This window comes from Rhincodon typus, chromosome 1 (assembly GCF_021869965.1).
Source record: "Rhincodon typus isolate 14 chromosome 1, sRhiTyp1.1, whole genome shotgun sequence".
NCBI lineage: Eukaryota > Metazoa > Chordata > Chondrichthyes > Orectolobiformes > Rhincodontidae > Rhincodon > Rhincodon typus.
This window is the reverse complement of record NC_063332.1, coordinates 153,598,979-153,622,188: the sequence shown is the minus strand read 5'-3', so window position 1 is coordinate 153,622,188 and position 23,210 is coordinate 153,598,979. Positions and strand designations below refer to the sequence as shown.

Genomic DNA, 23,210 nt, shown 5'->3' with positions numbered 1-23,210 from the left:
GGAGCTCAGTTTTTGAGAATGCTTAAGGTAGAGATTGATAAGGGGTCTGATTACCAATGATGTACACGTTTATGGAGATGGAGTGAGTAAAAGACTTTGAAGTGTCTGATCAACCATGATTGTCTTCAACAGTGAGGCAGATGGAATAGCTTACTCATGTTCCCATTTGCTTATGTGTATCCCCTGGGAAGCATCTCTCCTCTGATCAATACCTATTCCAGGAGATATCTTGGGCAGGAACTTGCCATTTAGATTTTTTTAAAAATTGAAAGCTTCAGCCTACATTTTCTAATTAACAGTTTCTTCTACATTCCTTACCTGTCAGTGTAGCAGCCCAAAACCTCCTGTAGGTCCGGTCCTAATTCCTTTACAAGCATGTGTACAAGGTTCCTGGTGACAACTCTGTTGTCATCCTCCAATTTTACTCCATGTCGAATCCACTGCCAAACCTATTATACAGATTGAAGAGAAATATTGAAAGGATATATTATGACTGGAAGGGGTAATGACCTGGGAGTAATCCAGGTTGCCACTACGCCCAGTGGATGGGCTTGTATCTGGCATATCACAGATCCAGGTGTGCCGGACTCTGAAATAGTAACATTGGAAATATCAAGTAAAGATACATATCTCAACACAAAAACCAAGATGCTAGTTGCAGGGGTTTGTTAGTGGGTTCATGCCAATGCCCTCAAAATATCCAGTTTTGTCAGAGGGGGTGGGTGGTGTTCTTCGCATTGTTATTCAGAATGTATAGGATCAAATGAATCAAAGGAGGTTTTATTCCCTATCTCCACTCAACAACATGCAGAAGAATAATGGGATTTATACCTCAAGAAATCAGTAATAAGCCCACTATTGCCATAGGTGACGAGAGAGTGTCATCTTGTAGGTATCTCTGTCTCTCTTCAAACTCCTTAGCTATGACTGGAGGGTCTATGAACCAACTAGAGGAGTTTCCTACTTTGAATTGAAAAGATCTCAAAGAATTCTGCTTTTTATGACATTTTTAAAGTATTTAATGTGCTTTATAAGAGGTTAATTAGTAAAAGATGGATGGTGCAGGAAGAAATGTGACAAACGAAAATTGAACTACTTGAGAGACTTGAAACAAAATGTTTACGGTTAATAGTTCCTATTTAGATTTTATAAGGCTAGTCAGCTGTACACCAGGGGTCAGTATTGGGTCTGTTTAAGGCATTGGTAGACAGGGGCTCCTCGTTATTTGTAGGAAACATCTGACAAGTGGCAAAAGAACAACAAACGAGGCTTTGTTTCCCAAGGGAATTAATGAATGAATTTTTTGGCAAATGCCAAAATAATGATGTAAATATGAAATAGCTAAATGAGTACTGAAAACTGTTCCCTACTAAAATTGGCACTTAGACGCAAACAACAGCATGGGCTATAAATAGCATGGACCCCTGCATATAGGCAATTTAGATTTGGCTTTAAGGGACATCACAAAACCTGATAGCACAAAAATGAAATTTGCAAATAGCACTGAAGACTATAAGGATTCAGAAAAAAATATTAGCAGTTAGCAGAATGGGTGGAAATTGATAGCTTTATTACATTTTGTGAGAGGAGAAACAGGTAAGAAGTTTCCAAATAAACCGATTCTCTAAAGTGAATAAGTGAACAGAACCATGGCTTACATATGTAATTTTCTCAATGAGTAGGATTAGGTGGATAAGGCTATTTTTAAAAAATTAGTATCATTCATAGGGTTCTAAAGATTGCAAGTAGAGCACAGAAATAGAGAAATATTGATTCGATTATACAGAATATTGGTTGGGTTATGGTGCTCCAATAGTGCTCCATTGTATAGTGTAAATTCACCAAGATAGTGCAGGGATGGAGAAATTGAAGATGCAAGATTTTCAATGGAACAAAAAGCGAAGATTAAATTTAATAGGATTTAGCTTTTTGAAATTACAATCTTTTGTACTTATTGTCCCTAATGGCCCTTCCAGTTGCCAAACATTCTTAGTCTGCATAAGGACATAAACATTAATAACCAGAATCACTCCAGGTTCCAGGAGCTGCCCACATGCAGAAGACCATAAGTTGTAGTCTATTCAAGTCTGATCCACTGTTCATTCAGACTATGGCCATCCTACCATATCCCATAAACTCTGATTCTCTTACTGACTAAAAATCTATCTTGAATATACTTAACACACTGCCTCTACATTCCTTTGTGGTTAAGAATTCAACAGGTTTTTATATCCTGTGGTCTTTCCTCATTTAAATAATAATCAGCTCCTTCTTCCTTAACTGCACGTTTTGGCATGTTATATTCAATCTTCCAAGAGTTTGCGCATCCGCTTTACGTGTCTGTATCCCTCTACACTCAGTGTGTCCTCTTCACCCTTTGCCTTCCCATCTACTTTTGTGTCATCCACAAACCTAATGATAGTGCCTTGGCTGACAGAACTGACTGTACTAATATATACTGTAAATAGTTGTGGCCCTAGAACTGAATCCTGTGCCACTCCGATAGTTACAGGTTGCCATCCTGAAAATGTCTCCCTTATCCCAACTCTCTTCTCAACTCTCAGTTAGCCAATTCTCTATCCATGTTCATATACTACCCTGAACAACATGGGTCTTATGAAAGCAGCTTTGATTTTGGCACATTATTAAATGTCTTTTGGAAATCTGAATTATATTACAAATACGGACTCCCTTTCTCTATCCTGTTTGCTGTCTCCGCAAAGAATGCTGATCTATTTGTCAGGCACCACCCCTTGACCAGGATGTCCAATACCCTGTCAGAGAATCATAGCACCATTTTCCCCTTCTCCAACATCTTCTGCAATCCTTGACCCAGCTTCGTAGGTTTGCAATACCAGTGGTCGTCCTTGTGCAATGTGGTCTTTTCAAGATGGCACTGATGCAAGGGATACCAGTCTTTTGGTGGATATCCAGCAAATGGTAAGAGTCCAGGAATGGTGTGGGATAAGATGCATCTGGAATCAGATGTGAGGCACCCCAAAGGGGCAATGTAGCCCATTAATGAAGCGAGCTTTGTAAGGTAGTGGGAGAAATCACGCTAGGCCTCACAGTCAACATCACTTCAAGAAGCTCGACACAACTCATACTTAGCCAAGAAAATGTAAAGTTTCAGCCCACTGCATTTGCTCAAAGAAGAATATTTCCAACCTCAAAAAAATTAATGTCAGCTCGATTTTGCTATGTACTCTCAACTGTTCTGAATTTTGATTTTAGTGGTAAAGCCCTTTCTCCTACATTTGTCAGTAAAAGCAACATGTATGAGCAGGTGAAGAAGCTTTAAAGTTTATTTCCCATTTTAATCCGGTGAAATTGGAGTGTATTACAATTGGATGCAGTAGTCTTTCTCCCACTTTGTCTTTAGGTTGAAGAAAACTATGAACACTTCCCCCTCCTGCTTAGTGACTATTAACTCCCCTCTGGAAAACATGTATGTGAGTGTAATTCTTTGGGGTAGGGTTAATACACGCCTTAAATGACCTTCCATGATCAAATAGCTTCCTCGCTGTCTGACTTTGTGAAAAATTACTTTATGGGTAAGCTACCATAAAGTAAACCACAAGAAAAATCGATAATTTCTGCAGAGACAATGGATAGGTTATAATCCTTATACCTGATTACACAAGTTTGAGAGAAATTCCAAATGGATCGATATTTCATCTCCATACTGTCTTTTGTCCCAGATAAATATTTTTTGGCAATTTCAACCCAGTTCTTAATGTCCATGATATCATAGTAAAAAAAATTCCTCAGATGGGCATTCTGCCATGGAGTATAAAGTATGTCCTTTAGACATTTTATTAAGACAATGCAGAGGTAACTTGATTTTCCATTTTGACCCATATCACACTTGATGCAAGAATGCTGACAGACACCTTTTACAAAAAGGTGAGAAAATATTCCATTATGCAATAGTGATATCTCTACTGTAATTGATACATAAAACAGACACTTACCATGGTACATCAGATATAATAAAAAAAATTTCCATGGTGGATAAACCTATTGTTAGAAACTTGCGCATGTATCACTTGCGCATCAAATGCTTACTTAATACCGTGGAAGCAAATCACAAGATGTCAGAATTATAATTACACAAGGAAGAATCTGACTGTTGTATGAAGAAGATAATCGTTTACCTGTGATCGGGAAATTTCTGCAGTAGCTGAATCCTCCACTTGACCCCGAAAATAAAAGTGACCTTGGCCTACAGAAAAAAATAAAGTTGCTGTAACTTACTTAAATGGAAATATATCCATAATGATTCAAACTTTTGTTATTTCACTTCAAATTTGTAATTTTTGGTATTCGAACAATTATTAACATTCCTGTCAGTTATTTTCATCTAGATATTATTTTCTTTCCCAACTGTACATAATGCTAATTGCTTCTTACAGAAAGGTAAAAGTAGCAGACATGCTTCCTGACTTGCACATCAAAAGTGATGAGGATATAAACAGTTTAATCCCCACACAGGAGCTACACAAACAAGTTAGAGAGGAGGTTGCGGAGGAGATTTATCACCATTTTTGGGCCTGAGGACACATATATCCTGGCCAGAGAATGTGGCTGAGAAGAAGCTACTGCGAAGCTCTGCCACTAGCAAATTGACTCTCCTCGGTTAAAGCTTGCATGTGAAGAATGGTTCATTTGGACAAGACATCACTGAACAATTAACGTATCAGGACTTAATTAAAAATGTGAAAAAGTTCTGGGAGGGAGCAGTGCGAGAGAAAACTAAATGGTACAAAGCATATAAAAGTGGGGTGCAGTGGTAGTGTCCATGCCTCTGAAACAAAATCTCCAAGTTCACCTGTCTTGGAGGTGTGTCACAACATTTCTGAACAGGTTTAGGAAAATAACTTGCTTCATTTAAAATTTTTTTAAAATAAATATACTGCTCTGTGAAGTAAATTCTGAGTTTATGTCTGAACTTTAAAAAATATAGGTGTGACAAAATGATGTCTGTGCATAAAAATCTTGAATGAAGTGTTTAAAGTTAAAACTGAGTGCAAACTGGGGAGGAATTTCTTGTCATACCCATGGCGTCTCCCTGTCCACCACCTTTTTCTTCTCTCTTCCGCTATGCAACAGTACAAAATTTTGACGAATGCCACTTTTTTTCATAGTCTGCTGTAAATCACAACTGTTGTTAACTTAAAAACTTCCAAAAAGAAATCAAGATCTCCTTTTCAGTCCTGTTACAGACTTAGGATTCATTTAGTGCAGGCATTGTTGTGTTTCTACTTTGCACATCCTTTGTATTGATTATGTGTAGCGGAGCAACTCCTACTCCTCAACCCTCTTGTGGCGCAGCGAGGGTGTTCCTACCTCTGAGTCAGGTAGACCTAGGTTCAAGTCCCACCAGCTCCAGATGTGGATAATGAAATTTCTGAACAGGTTGTTCAGAAAATATTGACCTTCTTCTCCAATTTCCCTGTGCAGTGTATCATGATAGCAAGGAACTCCATCTAATGGATTGAGATATTACTACTAACCAACTTCCAAGCATCAGACTGAGAATTGGAATTGAGTTCAGAGACTCAGATTTATCATCTAGCTGGTTTGGAAATATTGTATTTCCAAGCTGCTTTGGGCTTCAGCTGTGACCCATATCTTTCTATTAAATCAGATTAAAGGTGGAATGTGATGGGCAATTTGTTCAGTTCCTAGTTGTTGAACGAATCACTATAATAGTTATTCATTCCAATATGTAACTTGAAAGTGATCACTAAAAAAATTCTAAAACTGTCCTTACCTCTTAGCCAAGCTTCAATGAAGAGAATGCCAACTCCAATGTTGTATTTTAGTCCATGCAGGGTAACCCCACCCTAGGTAGTTAAAAATATGAGATTCAAGAGGTCACCCTTATTGCATATTTGTGTGTGTAATACATTTTTCTCCCTTTCAGGAATAGTGAGGAAATGTTCAAAGAATGAGAAAGCTTATTATTAACTTGTATGAACTGTGCCCTGAAAGCAGTTTCTGGAGCCAAAGAATTAATCCTGGAGCTTCTCTCTCACAGGTAAAGGCACTACCAATTAAGTTGTAAGAACTCCATTACAGAACGGCTCCATCAACATGCAAATAATTTATATTTAAATAAGAAAATGACAGTACAATTGTGCTTTTGTATTTCAGTGATTATATCAATTCTGCTCAGTTTCAATGCAGAAAGAAAAAGATAAACTAGTGAATGAATTTTGTTCTATTGAGCACAAAGTCCATTTTAACCCAAAACTCAGACGCACACTCTTCACTGCAGCAATGTGCCATTTCTACCTCAAACATCAGGCGAGTCTGTGATCTAACTGACAATGATGCCAAAAGTGCAACTAACAATAGGTATTATTTTGGTGGCCATTGGAAACAGGGTTCAGAATGCACAGACTCAGTGCCTGTTTGACTCAGTGGTTGCACACTTACCTCAAAGTTACAACACTGAAGTTTCAATCCACACCCCAGACCATAAATTTGTATGGTGTAGTGACACACCCATTGCTATGAAATACTGCTCCATTATTCAGGTGGGGTGTTAATTGACATACCAGCTGTCTGTTCCATAGCTCAAGGACATTTTTCTAAATTTCAAAATATACTTTATTTATAAAAAAAATCCATATCCATAGTCATAAACAGTTTGGTTCTGTGCAGTAGCATATGAAGAAAACCAACAAATATTGGAGTTTGACTCTATCCAAACAAACTATACGCATTTCCCACTTGAACCAGACTATATTTACATGCATTTGAGGCACTGGTAGGGCCCAATAACTGAACTGACCCCCATTTAATTTCAGCAGGAAGACCTCAGACAATGTCTTTGCCCTCTGGGCCATGGCCGCAGCTGCCCCAAGCTTTAGTGCATCCCTCAGCACATAGTCCTGGGCCTTGGAATGTGCCAGTCTGCAACACTCAGTTGAGGTCAACTCCTTGTTCTGGAAATCCAGCAAGTTTTGGGTAGACCAAAGAGCATCTTTCACTGAACTGATGGTCTTCCAGGTGCAGTCGATGTTTGTCTCGGTGTGCACCCAGTGAACACACCATTGTGCACAAGGTCCTGCATCACGGAGCTGTTTGGGATGAACCTTGACAAAAACCACTGTATTCATGGACATGTTAAACATTCCAGGGCATTCTTCATTGAAAAGCAGAGAGTTATCCTCACATGCTGCCCAACTTCCTCACAAAGACCTTTGGATGATGGTAACCATGTGGACAATTACATTTTGATCATCCAAGATCATTTTCCTTTTTTATTTTAAAATAATTATCAGTTGAGTTTAATATTTTGCTTTTATACTTTCTTAGAAACTTCTAAAAAGCAAAGTTTAAATAATACACAGTTAAAAATTATTGGTTTAATAGCAGATATCTGGATTGTCTTTAATATAGTGCAAGATATTACAATTTGGTTTACCTAAGTTAGTTACTTTTTTCTACTTGCATCAATTCTACATTTACTTTAACTACAGAGAAAACATTATTAATTCTTTCAGTATAAAGATCTCCAGAACCTGCACTCTGCTTTATGCAATTAAGTTGAAATAGTGTATCTTGAGTAAACAGGTTCTTGCAATTTCTTTATCAGTATCACCGTGAGTTTAACATACTTACAGAAGGCATGGTGAGCAGATCACCAGCTGTCACATCCACATCTTTTCTTAGGATATGCAGCTGATTGTGTCCCTTTGTGTGTTCCAAGAAAAGCTGGGATTGAATAAGGCAGGAATGTGAACTGAATTTGTGAAATCTATCTGAAATATGGCATTTTTCCAAAAGGCAGAAAACCAGTAATTGACAAAAGCACAAAACATTCACTGCACTACCTTGGCTTTGAGAACTAGATTTCCAAGTTGCAGGATTCATATGTAGCTCATCCCTGAACAGATCTGCTCTACAGTGAACCTTTCAGCCTCCCATCGAGGCCAATGATTCATTTCTTGCAGTATTGGTCAATACCCACAAGCAGCTTGATTGATATTATTTATTTCCCACAGCCAGCAAAAAGAGGAGACTGTCCAAATCTGAAGTAGTAGGAACTGCAGATGCTGGAGAATCTGAGATGACAAGGTGCAGAGCTGGATGAACACGGCAGGCCAAGCAGCATCAGAGGAGCAGGAATGCTAGCTAGCTCCTCTGATGCTGCTTGACCTGCTGTGTTCATCCAGCTCTACACCTTGTTATCTTAGTCCAAATCTGAACTTTGGTAGAATTTCCAATTATCATAGAATCAATCATAGAAACCCTACAGTGCAGAATAGAGGCCATTCTGCCCATTGAGTCTGCACCAATCCTCCAAAAAGCATCCACCCAGAGCCTACCCTCCCACACCCTATGATGTGTGGAAAACCTATCACCACTGCAAAATACATTGCAAAATCCATTAATAAAATTTAAAATTTGCCCAAAATGAAATGCATAGTCTCTCTCCTTAGGGTCACATATGATTTGTTTAAGGATGAGTGGAAACAAGGTTTAATAAGGATTCAATGTTTGCAGCTTCCTTTTGTTTGTCTAACTAGGTTCACTTTGACTCTTACAGCATTGACTTTCATGGGCATGTGAAGTCAAGTGAAACAGCCACCTCCCCATGTTCCATTTGTGAGAATGACTGGCTCGTCACCGATCAACAATTTGATTCTGTAGGTTATGTTAATGCTTGTTGAAACTTTCAAACACTTCTAAAGGAAGAATTTTTATTTGTAGCATTTTGTTGTATTGGTGAGATGTATCAAAATATTTCACAATCAAATTATTTGCATTTGGCATGAACATCATTGTTTTTGAATAGGTGCGTGCAACAACCAATCCCAATGTCCCACAGCAAATAAATCAATGATATTTAGGAGTGAGAGATGATAGTTAGGACCACTTCAATATCAATTGGATCTCTGAGATCTGCCTGTGAAGCGGGGTTACAGTATAACATTTCATCTGAAACACAGCATCAAAGATTGCAATCATATGCTCAGCTCCTAGATTGGGGATGTAAATCCCACAACATACTGACTCAAAAACCAAAGGGTAACGACCTAGCCACACTGACATTTTAGTTTCTCTGTTAATTAACATGTGTGGCATTAATTGATCTTTGCAACAGCAGTTCTACCAAGTGCAACAACTGAATTGAGACTGTGCCCATACAGGTATTTTAGTCAGAACTTAAATCCTGCAAAACGCACAGAATACATGTTAAATTACCTTTGTCATTGGCTCAATCAGGTCCATATCATACACCATGAATCCGTCAACTCCAGCATTTATTTCAAGCAGCTTCAAGCTAAAGCATTAAGATAACACTGTTAGATTCTGTATTTTATCGAGTGAATAAAAGGTAGGAACCAAGAAAAACCAGATGAACAAGGCATGTGGAGCCAGATCAAGCAGCCACCAGCTATGAAAGGCATTATATAAGTAGGAACACAGGAATAGATGAAGGCTATTCAGCCCATTATGCCTGGTCTGCCGTTCAATTAGTTCATAGCTAATCACCTACTTCAACAACAATTTCCCAGGGTACCTCACATTCCTTGATGTCATTAGTCTGCAGAAAATTATTGATCTTGGTCTTCGGCATGTTCAATGATTGAGCTTCCACAGTCCTCCAGGGGGGAGAAAGTTCCTAAGATTCACTACACGTTCACTGAAGAAATTCCTCCTCATTTCAGACTTGATTAATGTGCTCCTTACCCTGAGATTACGGTCATCTAGAGTCATCAGCCTAATGCTATCCATCCTGTCACACCTTGTAAGAATTTTATAAGTTTCAATCAGGCCACCTCTCATCCTTCAAAACTCTAGTGAACACAGGCCCAGTTTTCTCAATCTCTCTTTGCGATACAGTTCCATCATTCCAGAGGTTAGATTGGCAAACATTTGTTGGACTCCTTCTTATCAATGATTTATATATATGAAATAGTTCCTCATTCACCATAATCAATCATGGCTCAGTTATCAAAAATAAAGCATTTTGGAGGAACGAGAGGGATATACAATTTCTACTAAGTGAGCATTTTCGCACCAGACAGGATGGTTTTTCATAGTTGTTATGCAGTAATCCCTTTTATGCGGAACATCAATGGTAAATATCCAGTCTTGAATCATTTTTTCAACATAAGATTCTGGATGTTCATGCATGATTTTGACTGTGTGATGACCCATGTACTGGAAAAATCCTGTATTCACTTTTGTGTGATGTCCCTTTAAGGCCAAAGTGGGCTGGACATTATTCTGAAAAAAAGGTTACTTAGTTTTCTGATAATAACGTAATTAGAATCTAAGAAATGCTATGAATCAGTTTAACATGGGGGATGAACAGTTAAGAAGCATAAAGGTAAATAAAAGGTGAATTGAAATGAGGTTTGATCAGCCTATGCTTTCTGGTGATTCAAAACACACTGAGAATTCATGCAAAGACAAAATAAGAAATGTTCTCACCAAATGGAACAGTGTGGCCAGTCTTTGAATAAAACCTAGTGATGAAGGTAAAGAATCGCTCTGTGAGTAGAGCAAAGACTGCGTTACTGCACGTTATACTGTCAGAAAGAACTGAGAGCTGAAGACAGGGCAAAATGTTGGTAATTGGACAAGATACATTTGTACTGTTTCAGTGTTGACAGAGCCTGGCATTCCATTTAAAGGGGTCTCTTTGGAATCTGTGCCATCAGGACTGTCATTACTTAAGCGAGAAACAATTTGTAGATGTAAGCCTTGTTGTTGATTATTGCTTTCAGGGACCTTGGATGCAATACAGATGCTGGTGAATTCAATTTAAGTGCCAAAATGTTTGTTTGGGAAGTGAGATATCCTAAAAAGTCAAGGCCATTTTGAATAGACTGTGATATTGAATGTGGTTCCACATTTTTTTGTGGAAAGTATGGCCAGAGCTTATCTCTACATTACGCATATCTGTGTTAACCATTTAAAGTGAAATGCATCTCTATTTGAAATATCCTCCGACTATTAATTAATGTTTGAATTATATTGGTCTTACATGGTTGGTTACAGTAAAATTTCTTAAAATTAATTCCTGTCAATTGGCTTTCTTTCCACTGGATTTCTGGTGACTTTCTTTTAAACGTTAGTTATTGGTCTCTATGGTGGAATGGGTAACAATTGGAACGGGGCTCTATGCCTAGCCTCAGTGGTTATAGACTAGAAAGACAATAAATGACCAAGTTTCTATCTAATTCTCTCTCATGATTGAACCTGGGACCTTTCTGGTTTTGGATTTTAGTAATACATTTATCCTTTGAGTTTTAGTTCTAGAAGTTAACTATTTCAGTGAGATGAATTTAGTTAGAACCGTTTCAAAAGTTAAAGGTGTGCAGCACGTATATAGGGTTTGTTTCAGATGTGAATTCCCACTGAAGTGTAATCATTGTGAATGCTGTACATACCGTGTGACAATTGCTGTTACTCTCTGGTAGGCCAAGCTCCCCTTGTCTTGGGGCAGTAACAGTGCTGCCATTCCTCCAGTTGCCAAAGCACCTCGCTTATGACAAGTCTTTACCAGAAGATCCATGTAACTCTTCAAAAACTGTTTCTCCATATTCACATATTTACTGCGATCTGGTAAGAGGAACTCTTGACGACATCCTGAAAAATGACATTTGCGAAATGTCTGACATGTACACCTATATCGCACAGATAGACTGTCTTATTAAAGCTTCATGTTGTTAAAAATCGAATCATTTAGCACCTCCCTGAAGTCAGGAGCTTATCATGTGGGGAGAAAACAGCAAAAGGTTGTCCACAGTTGTTTACTCTGTGACACAGCCTGTCGGTAAGTACAGTAACAAATGCAATAGGTCATTTGCAAACGATTATCAACTAAACCATAAGCAGGTGTTGTACTTTGAAGTGTTCCACCAGGAGATCATGTGAACGGAACCACTGCACCACCATTTCCTCTAAAAGCAAACACAATGTAATTGCTGAGGAGCAATGAGCATACCCATTTGTCTGTCCTCGGCATGCTGCATTTAGTTCAACATCTTCAGATCGTGAACCCACTCCAATTCCTTCTCTTTCTTTTATCTTTACTTGTTACGTTCTCTGACACCATGTCCTCTCTCCTCTCCCCCCGCAGTGGGACTGTCTGTTCTTTCCAGTCTGGCACACCATTGTTCTGCCATTCTCACATTCTGATCACTTTATCTGCACTATCGACACCCTTTCTCATCCAACATTCCGATCCCACCCCACCTCCGCCACTGCATAAATGCTGCCCCCTCCACACTTCACATCAGCTCTGCTGAAGCATCATCTGGAGGCAAAACGTTAGCTCTCTCCCTGGATGCTGCCTGACCCGCTGCGGTCTCCAGCATTTTTTGTTTTCAGCTTTGAGCAATGCTGATGAATTCTGAGGGTAACTCAGCAGCAAAGCCTCAGAAATAACTTTCACAATGGCTGACTTCCTCAACTCAGTCACTGAAGAAGGGTCTAGGCCCGAAACGTCAGCCTTCCTGCTCCACTGATGCTGCTTGGCCTGCTGTGTTCATCCAACTCTACACCTTGTTATCTCAGTCACTGACCTGCAGCTTTGTTATAGAAACATGTCATTTCACTCAACTGATCTAAGCCTGCATTTATGTTCTGCATGAGCATTCTCCCATCTGTTTTCATCCCACCCAATCAGCAAATACTTCCATCTTATTCTCATTCAGGACTTACTTAGCTCCCTCTTAAAGGCATGATCCAATTTCCTCACATTCTCTATGTGCTCAGGGGTTTCACATTCTAACCACTCTCTGGTGAAGACCTTTCCCCTGGATTCCACATTGGATTTAAAAGTGTCTACTTCTGACCCATGCTTTTGATTTTATGAGATGGAGGGGAGATGATCAACTTGTTTTGATTTCCCTTATAGAGTGTAACCACCAGAAACTATAAGTCTGAATAATTTACAACCAGACAAGTAACAATTCTTCCAAATCTTAAAAACAAATTGAGATGTTCCTGCTCACCAAATTTGTTCACGAAAGAGGCTGAGTAATCCCAGATGCCACAGTTCAACCCAGCAGAATGGGCTCGCAGCTCATAAAGAATCTCCTCCATCTCAAACGTAGCCAAGATACTTTCTATTAAGACAGTGGCTTTGATAGATCCAATTGGCAAACCCAACTGGAAACAAAGAAGTACTGTGCTTATTAGTATTTCTGTTTCAGGCACTGTTTTTAGCTTTGCAGACTGAATTTTGAGGATGATTACAGATTCAGGATGAAAATGGATGTTCATACTTATCCTATCCTTTAGCCAATGTTTGTTTAAAAGACAAAAGGACAGTTTTATCCACAATGACACCCAGGATTCCTCTGCATAATATTTTACAAATTTTGACCAACCATCAGATACCAAACTAAAGAGAGTGAAGTATGTGACTAACAGACACATAAGATAAAGAGAGGGAACACTATTGATGTGGCCAAAATACAGAGGGTGAGACATTCCAGGGGAACTGTAATAGTATTCCCACTGCTGAGTCAGAGATTGTGAGCAGAGGCTGGAACTCAAACTCTGCATTTTGCATTGACATCCACAAGCATAATTTTACTTTGAGGGGTTTGTGTTCCCATCTGTACCTTCTGGGAGGTTTACATGGCCTATTGCACGTAACGGGGAGGCCACCTCAGGTCTAATAAGAAGAATCTTGGAGAGTAAGCAGGATGCAGTTTATTACATTGACAGATTGTAATAACAGGCTCCACATCACCGCAAAGACTATTGGGATGACCTTGCCTTATGTTCATCTCCCATGAGAACCTACTTTGCTCTCTACAAAGTCACCATGACATCTTCATCATGGGTGGGACTTATTGCACTCAATCAAGTATTAACCCTTTCAGACTTCCAGATCCATACACTATATGTTGGCTGGAAAAGTAGCTGTGAATTGTGTTGGATGACACTCTTTGCCTGTGGCTTTAGAGGTTACGGTTGTCTTGAAATTGCTTGTACCTGGGTCCATCCAGGCATCAGTGAAGGACTTTGCAGAATTTTGGACTCACTAGTCCATCACTGTATCAAATTTGTTGCAGATGCAATTTTCAGGCCTGCGCAGGAATTTGTATCAGTTAGTGCAGACAATGCCAGCTAAACTGATAGAGCCAGAGTCATCAGACAGGGGCTTTCTCTCCAGGTCACCTCCAGCATGCCTATGAGAACCAGAAGCCTGCACAGTGTCATCCTCTGACAGTTGGTCTTACAAATACGATGTGCTCACTTCAGCATGTGGCTCTCTTGCAGTCCAGTCTCATGCCCACTGCTAGTGCTGGGTGCTGGGCGAGGCTGTGATGGCATACTTTCTGATGCCTCCTCCTCTCCAGAGTTTAACTTTCCACCATCAGGCCTGGTGGCTGGAGCTACATGGTTTTCACCTGAAACACATACATAAACCTACAGGTACACACATACAAACACACAGACCCACAGAAAGACACACACACACACACACACACACACACACACACACACAGGCAGACACACACAGACCCACAGACCTACGGGCACAGGCGCGCGCACACACACACACAGACCTACCGATACACACAAACACACAACCCTACAAGCAGACACGTGCGCACACGTGACCTAGAGGCGGACCTACAGGCACATGTGCGCACACACATACAGACCTACAGGTGCACAAACCCACAGGCAGGCATGCACACACATACCCACAGGCAGACACACACACACACAGACACAGACACACATACAAACACACAGACCTACAGGCACACAAACCCACAAGAAGGCACACACACACACACAAACCATACAGGCCGACACGTAGCACATTGATGCACATGACATACATATATACAAACACAGGCGCGCGTGCACACACACACACTGAAATCACAGCCCCTTTCAAATTGATGCAAATATTTCTCTCCAAATACTGCAAGCTTCCAAAGTCTTAGCCATCTTGCTCTCTTCCCCAGTTGCCCCCCAGGATCTCCCTCTCCTCGCCTGTCTCCAACACTACTTCTGCATTTTGCTTTCTTGCTGGACAGAGAGCTACAGACTCTCAGTACTCCAGGGGCCTCACCACAGCCAATTCTGTAACTTTTGGCACCAACTCCCCCTTCACCACTCCCTCCTTCCCTTCCACTTCCTCCTCCTCCTCCGACAACCGTTGAAAACTACAAGGCCAGGTGCTCCTCCTCTCACCCCTGACCTCTCCTGCAGAGAAGAAGGGACATTGTACAGAAACTTGTGCAGAAATATCATATCTTAATTTGTGGGCCCAACATTTCCATAGTTAGTGAACAATATTTCTTAACAATCATTGTTAACAAACAACCCTTACACTTGAGAAACCACCCACCCCTCTCCCCACAGCCCTCATAAACCAGTGCTGTGTGCAAAGCACTTGGCAAGGCATTAGGCAGTCCCACACACAGGACTGTCATGTCTTTCCATATGGGTCCACCTGTGAAATGGTCACACACTCTCCCTAGCAGATGTAAAAGGTTAATCAGCTTTTTAAGGGTCTGCAATGAGGTCCTTCAGATGGTCCTGCGGCTGCTGGCCTCCTCTATGACCTCCATCAGGGTTTCTGTGCCCTGACAGGAGCAAGGTGCCCTTGAGGTAACCAAGTTGTGAATTGTTAGCTACTGTGTGAGCTGAGTGTACACACTTTATGTATCCCGAATCCTCTCTGGAATTCTAAACCATGCGGTGAATTTTATGTTTTTTATTTGCACGGGGTACTGGAGACAGACCTGGATGTGTCGGATGCACCCACCTCCGCCCTCTATCCCTGTGGAGCATAGCGTACTGTGGCCAACTAGCAACCATGCATTAGGAAGCTAACTGGATGAGGAAGCGATAGCAAGAACTGCAGATGCTGGAGTCTGAGATAACACAATGTGGAGCTGGAGGAACACAGCAGACCAGGCAACATCAGAGGAGCAGGAAAATTGACATTTTGGGTCAGGACCCTTCTTCAGAAAATGGTCCCAACCGGAAATGTCAACTTTCCTGCTCCTCTGAAGCTACCTGGCCTGCTGTGTTCCTCCAGCTCCACACTGTGTTGTAACTGGAAGAGGAATGCTATTTATCACTTGTCCTCATACAAACTTACCTTCTTTTGAACCCAAACAAATATATTGTTCCACAATTTGGCCTCCAAATGGCTTTCAACCTGCAATATGACAAAACCCTGTAAATATATTGGTAAATTTGAGAACACTTAATTTACACTTTTTATCGTTAGTTGAAACATTAAAGAGCTCATACTGATGCTCACTGGAAGTGCAGCTCAGAAAATCAAGATGCAAAAAGTGCAGCCCCCTATCCCCAATCCACACGCCCTTCAAATGGTCTTTACAACCAAAAAGTTAAATTTTGTGATTTCACGTATTTGGCAACAAAGAAAGACTTATTGAGCTAGAGTTTTTGGGTTGGGCTCAGGAAACATGGGTCAGATTCACTCTGACTTTGGAAACGTAGGCCTGTCACGTCTGCCCATCCCTGCAACATTTTCATATCCGGAAGATTAAAGGAAGGAAAGGTTCAGTTTTCATGACTCCCAAGCAGCATTAGACACATGTTGATGACAAAGCAGGCTGGTTAGAATTTCCATCTTAATTTGCTGGGAAATTGGCCCAGCACTATTGATGACAACTTCCATCACTTCACTAATGATCGAGAGTAGACTGATGGGACAGTAACTGGCCAGGTTGGATTTGTCCTGCTTTTCATGTACAGGATATACCCGGGCAATTTTCCCACATTGTTAGGGTAGATGCCATCGTAATTATTCTAGAACAGCATGGTTAGGAAGGTCAGTATGTTCTGGAACACAAATCTTGAGTACTATTGCCAGAATGTTGTCAGGGCCCATAACCTTTGCAGTATCCAGTGCTTCCAACCATTTCTTCATATTACATGGCGTGATCAGATTGGCTGAAGACTGGTATCGGTGATGCTTGGGATCACTGGAGGAGTCTGAGATGGATCATCCACTTGGCACTTCTGGCTGAAGACTGCTGCAAATGCTTCAGCCTTATCTTTTGCACTGGTATGTTAGGCTCTTCAATCATTGAGGATGGGGATATTTGTAGAGCCACCTCCTCCACTGAGTTGTTTAATTGTCCATCACCATTCCCGACTGGACATGGCAGGACTGCAGAGCTTCCATCTGATCCATTAGTTTTGGGATCATTCAACTCGGTCTATCACTTGCTTATGCTGTTTGGCATGCAAGTAATCCTGTTTGGTAGCTTCACCAGACTGATATCTAATTTGTTGGTATGCCTGGTGCTGCTCCTGGCATGCCCTCTTCCACTCTCCACTGAACCAGATCCCCTGGCTTGATGGTAATGGTTGAGTGGGAGATATGCCTGGCCATAGGATCGCAGATTGTGCTGGAATACAATTCTGCTGCTGATGGCCCATAGTGCCTTATGGATGCTCAGCCTTGAGTTGCTAGACCTGTTCAAAGCCTGTCCCATTTAGCACAGGAACAGTGACATACAATACAATAGACAGCATTCTCAAAGTGAAGGCAGGACTTTGTCCCCACAATGACTGTGCAGTGGTCGCTCTTACTGATACTGTCATGGACAGATGCATCTGCAGCTGGCAGATTGGTAAGGATGAGGTCAAGTATGTTTTTCCCTCTTGTTGGCTCCCTCACCACCTGCCGCAGACCCAGTCCAGCAGTTATGTCCTTTAGGACCCACCCAGCTTGATCAGTAGTACTGCTGCTGAGCCACTCTGTTTTTTTTACTTGTTTGTGGGATGTGGGCATTGCTGGCTGGTTAGCATTCATTGCCCATCACTACTTGCCCTTGAGAAGGTGGTGGTGAGCTGTCTTCTTGAACCGCTGCAGTCTACATGCTTTGGGTTGACCTACAATACCATTAGGGAGGGAATTCCAGTATTTTGACCCAGTGACAGTGAAGGAACAGCGATATATTTCCACGTTAGGATGGTGAGTGACTTGGAGGGGAACTTGGAGGTGGTGGTGTTCCCACGTATCTGCTGGCCTTGTCCTTCTAGATGGAAATGGTCATGTGGTTGAAAGTCTGAGGATCTTTGGTGAATTTCTGCTGTGCATCTTGTAGATAGTACACAGTGCTGCTAATGAGCGTCAGTGGTGGTGTGAGTGGACATTGAAATCCACCACCCAGAGTACATTCTGTGCCCTTGCTACCCTCAGTGCAACCTTGAAGTGTTGTCAACATGGAGGAGTATTGATTCATCAGCTGAAGGAGGATGATGCTTAGTAATCAGTAGAAGGTTTCCTTGTCCATGTTTAACCTGAAGTCATGAGACTTCATGGGGTCCAAAATCAATGTTGAGGACCCACAGGACAACTCCTATATGGCCATCACCTCTGCTGGGTCTGTACCGCCAGCAGAACAGGACATATCCAGGGATGGTGATGGTGGTGTCTGGGACATTGTCTGTAAGGTATGATTCCATGAGTATGACTATGTCAGGCTGTTGCTCGACTAGTCTGTGAGACAGTTTTCCCAATATTGGCATGAGATTTTAGAAAGGAGAATTTTGCAGGGTGGACAGGGCCATTTTTGCCAGTACCTGGGTCAATGGTGGTCCATCTGGTTTCATTTCTTTGTTGAGATTGTGTAGTGATTGATACAACTGAGAAGCTTGCTAGGTCAATTCAGAGGGCAGTTGACAGTCAACCACATTGCTGTGGGTCTGGAGTCACGTGTAAGCCAGACCAGGTAGGAATGGCAGAGTTGTTTCCCTTAAGGACATGAGTGAACAAGATCAGTTTTTCCAACAATTGACAACGGTCATCACTAGATTCTTAATTCCAGATATTTTGTGTTGAATTCAAATCGGGTGGGATTTGAACTTGGGTCTCCAGTACATTATGCGAATTTCTGGATTAATAGTCTAGTGTTAATACCACTAGGCCATTGCCTTCCCATTACTGAAACTGAAACAGCATCTACTTAAAGATGTGACAATGGGCCATGGTATTTTTCATTTATTAATCACCACCTGTAAAACCAGTAAATCACTCATGCTTTCCTATTGATTCATTTATATGCAAAGCTTGTTAAAAGCAATGTAGACCATAAAAGGTGAGGAAGAGGTTGGGAGGGAGGGAGGGAGGGGGCTAAATCAAAATGGAGTTGGAAGGGGAGGTTAAGCACTCCAACCCCTGCAGTGCCAACCTTTCTCGAAAGACATCGAGAATATTGGTGGACACCACATGCTGCCTCTCCAAGGAAATCCAGGCATGAACGTAGCTGCAGAAGGAAGGGCAGACAATCAGCAGCTATAACCTCTTCACTGCCCACTGTCATAGATCTGTTAATGTCCAACGTGGCCACTCACACATTTTTGACCACAGAAGTTGATCGCACTCTTTAACAATCATCATGTTGTTAAATGAGTCATCGTTCTGTTAATTTCAAGACATAACATCTTCAGTTAATGGGCTAACATCGCAACTTCATGAAAATCGCAGATAGGTTAAATGTGGGGTGCCACTTTCATGAAGCTGACAGCACAGAGTAGCACAATTCAACCAGAAACATGTAGTGATTCTCAACTGATATGGTAACTCTTTCTTGTAATGAGTTCCTCGCAGACTTGCACATTAGTGAAAGTTTTTATCATTTAGGCACAATTAGTTTTTCAGTCAAATCTGGCCCAGAGTTTTTCAGTTCCAGCATTGAAACAGAAAGAAAGATTTAGTAATGGTTTGGTGCCTTTCATGAACCCAGGTAGCACTTTCATAGCTGAAGAACAAATTTTGAACTACTATAATATTAAGAAACATGGCAACTAATTGGAATGAAGAAGATCCCACAAACAGTTATGACTAGGTAATCTGTATTTATAATGTTAGTCGAGAGATAAATATTGACCAAGACCCTGGAAGAGCAACCTGTTCTTGAAGCATGCTAGCGTTTTGTGACATCTGTCTGAACACCAGACAGAGCCTCCATTTAACAGCTTTGTATATCTGAGAAGTATATGATCCAAGCAACAAGTGGCTATCTTGGTGCAGATTCTTTGTTTTTAAATGGGCTCATCCTCAATCTGTAACTGAGAACATTTGTGACATTTATCTCCTATATTAAGAATCAGAAGCTAACACTAACACTGTCTATCACATGTGACAAATACCTTTGTGTTTCATGAAAATAAACTTGAAAGCACCCCAGATAGTTCATTGTGCCACCACCCAATATGGGCCATACATGTTAAGAAGATTCAAGTTTCAATCCTGTGCTAGTATCTGATCTTAATGATGCCAGCAGGAGCACACTATAAGTTACCTCTTTCTTGCTTGGCATCTTGTAACTTCAACAGCATTAGCTGATATCTATCCACTTTAAACAACATCATCTATTTGTCATTACTCTTGGCAAAGTATAATCTAAATATGCTGAATATTTGAGTAAGGCAACATTTCTTTATCAAAAAGACAACAACATTACATCATGTGTATCGCAATGCAAGTAGCTTGGTGGTCAGATATGACTTACTGCTACTATTAAGGGGGCAAGGTCAGCAGACAACAACAATAAAAAGAATTACGACAGAAGAATGAACGTTAACAGCAAAAATAGCAGGATACCTTTGACAGATAAAAGAAAGGACCACATTCATTTTCGAATAAAATTTGCCCATTGTGGTACATCAATAATCCAAAGTCAAACAGTGGGCCAGGCACCTCCTTTCCGTTGACCTGTGGATTGTAATCAATGCATAATTCACATGTAAATATAGAACAGCCACAAACAATAACAGACGGTCTCAAAATGATTACATGCCAAGCAACAAATTGAAGATGGCATACCAGCATGTTGTGTTCAACCATGTTCCACGCTCTAGGCCTCAGCATTAGAATGGGTGCCTTTGAAATAGGTGGTACATCTAAACATATAATTGAACTGTTATCACCATGCCACAATCGTTAAATTCTGTCTTTCTGGAATTCACACTTGGAAATGATCACATTTTTCATCAACAGAAGGACATTGAATCCCAACAATTTTTCCAAATGAATGATGTGATAAAACTCACAACTATTGCTCAGAAATTACTACATTTCTTACTTGTACTCCATTGTAAAATGTTAACCCTGTTTCTGAAATTCTCTTCACTAAAATTGTAAGACCTTTGATTATATTTTCTATTTTATTAAGACTTATCAAAAATCTCTGCCAATTAATAAATCCTTAAAGGCTGGTATTGATTCCAACCAGTGTGCATATGCTGAGAGGGGAAGGGTCCTGCCACTTTCCCACTCCCAACATTTTAAGTTGCCTGTTTCAGGCACAGACTTCCTATCCAATACTAATCCCCAACTCCGATCCCCTTTCTTCCTCCATACCCCACTTCCTCAAAAACCACCACAACTCCAACAGTTCATTTCCTTGCCAACAACCAAATCTGTGTGTGTACCAGGCAGCCTAGTGACAGTAATGCCACTTCTGTCAGCTGCAGGCAGGAATCAGTCTCTGAGTATATTCTGAGCCCCATGATATAATACCCAGCGTCCCATTCTCCAGCAAGACAAACAACCCAGTTCAGCCTTTGCAGTCACAATACTCATGCCCAGTAGGAATCACACTCTAATATTTGAAATAAAGCTGTCTTGTATATTTTAACTATCAAGGCCAAATATTAATTTCAAATATCTCATTACATCTAAAACTGAACTTGTCAAAGTTTATTCATAAATATGAAGACGATAAAACTTCACTGAAAGAAATTATGCACGTGTAAAATATTAATGACAACCAATGAAAATGACCAGTTCAGTAACAGGTTGGACTTGGCACATAAGTCACAATTAAATGTTAAAAACTGAGATAATCACATTTTGCAATATAAAATTAATAAAACAACTGTAATCTTTGAAACAGGTGTATGGGTCATTTTATTTCAAAGGGATTACCATCTTTGTCCTCAGGAATGGGAGGTGATGGTGTAGTGGCATTATCACTAGATGACTGATCCAGAGATCCAGCTAATGTTTTGGGGCCACACAGTGGCTCAGTGGTTAGCACTGCTGCCTCACAGCGCCAGGGACCCAGGTTTGATTCCACCCTCAGGTGATTGTCTGTGTGGAGTTTGCACATTCTCCCCGTGTCTGCGTGGGTTTCCTCCGGGTGCACCGGTTTCCTCCCACTGTCCAAAGATGTGCAGGCTAGGTGGATTGGCCAGGCTAAGTTGCCCGTAGTGTTCAGGGATGTGTAGATTAGGTGGGTTATAGGGGGATGGGTCTGGATTGGATGCTGTGAGGATTGGTGTGGACTTGTTGGGTCAAAGGGCCTGTTTCCACACTGTAAGGATTCTATGAATGTGGATTTAAAATACCTAATCCAACACTTTGCAGTCAATAAATCAATATTGAAAAACAGATCCTAGCATTCAGTTAATCATTATGAACTGTGTGGGCATATTTTACTATTGTTTAATACTTTCGGTAAATAGAAAATGTCCACAGCACATCCTAAAGCTACAAAGTATTACTCTATCAGAACTTTTGTTTGGCAAAACATTTTGTTTTCCTTTAGAGTCGATGGGTCAAATGGCCCAATTCTGCTCCTATATCTATCTTATGGTCTTAAAAGCAAGCTATGGAGCTAATTCTGACACACGTTCATGAACATCTGACAGATACATATCCCTTGTGGAATTGTTCAATGAGTGGAAGAGTTTAAGGTTATAAGGCACTGTTTTCAATGCTAGAAGGGAGCCAGTGATAACTATGCCTTATGTCCTTATGTTCTTGCATTTTGGAAATAAATCTGCTCAACTGTTTCAGCCATCAAGTCTCCATTTATTTTATCTATTCTAAATGAGTATGGCTGTGTAACACAAACTCCACTTCATCTAAAAACACTTCATGAATGGGGCAAATAACACCACCACCCACCCCCCCACCTCCAATCACATATCCAACACACTTCAAAAGCACGAACAAGAAGATTTAAGGTCTGTAAGAGTTCCATTTGTTTAATAAAGCTGTTATCAGGCCACTGAGAGAGAAAATAGACACGCAAAACACCCAGAATCGGAAAAGGATTCTTACCTGCAATCTGATTGTGAACTGCCTTGTACACATTGAAAAGACCTTGGATTTGATTAAAGTAGGTTGGACAGTGACCATCATCAAAATCTGTCTGTAAACACAAATCAAAATAGAATAACCATTTCTACAGCTTTTAATCAAC

At 40.7% G+C, this 23,210-nt stretch overlaps 1 protein-coding gene across 1 annotated transcript in view; it reads right to left on the bottom strand.

Moving 5' to 3' along the window:
* The window catches only part of mlsl (malate synthase-like), a 43,949-nt gene that overhangs the window by 6,101 nt on the left and 14,638 nt on the right, over window positions 1-23,210 (bottom strand). Inside the window, exons 4-14 of the mRNA XM_020534736.2 lie at window positions 23,069-23,159; window positions 20,825-20,901; window positions 20,603-20,713; window positions 16,115-16,174; window positions 12,990-13,146; window positions 11,421-11,619; window positions 9,223-9,301; window positions 7,636-7,728; window positions 5,777-5,849; window positions 4,158-4,225; window positions 319-449 (exon numbers count right to left, since the gene is read on the bottom strand). Of these exons, the coding sequence (XP_020390325.1) occupies window positions 319-449; window positions 4,158-4,225; window positions 5,777-5,849; window positions 7,636-7,728; window positions 9,223-9,301; window positions 11,421-11,619; window positions 12,990-13,146; window positions 16,115-16,174; window positions 20,603-20,713; window positions 20,825-20,901; window positions 23,069-23,159 (1,139 nt within the window). The remainder of the gene's footprint in view (window positions 1-318; window positions 450-4,157; window positions 4,226-5,776; window positions 5,850-7,635; window positions 7,729-9,222; window positions 9,302-11,420; window positions 11,620-12,989; window positions 13,147-16,114; window positions 16,175-20,602; window positions 20,714-20,824; window positions 20,902-23,068; window positions 23,160-23,210) is intronic.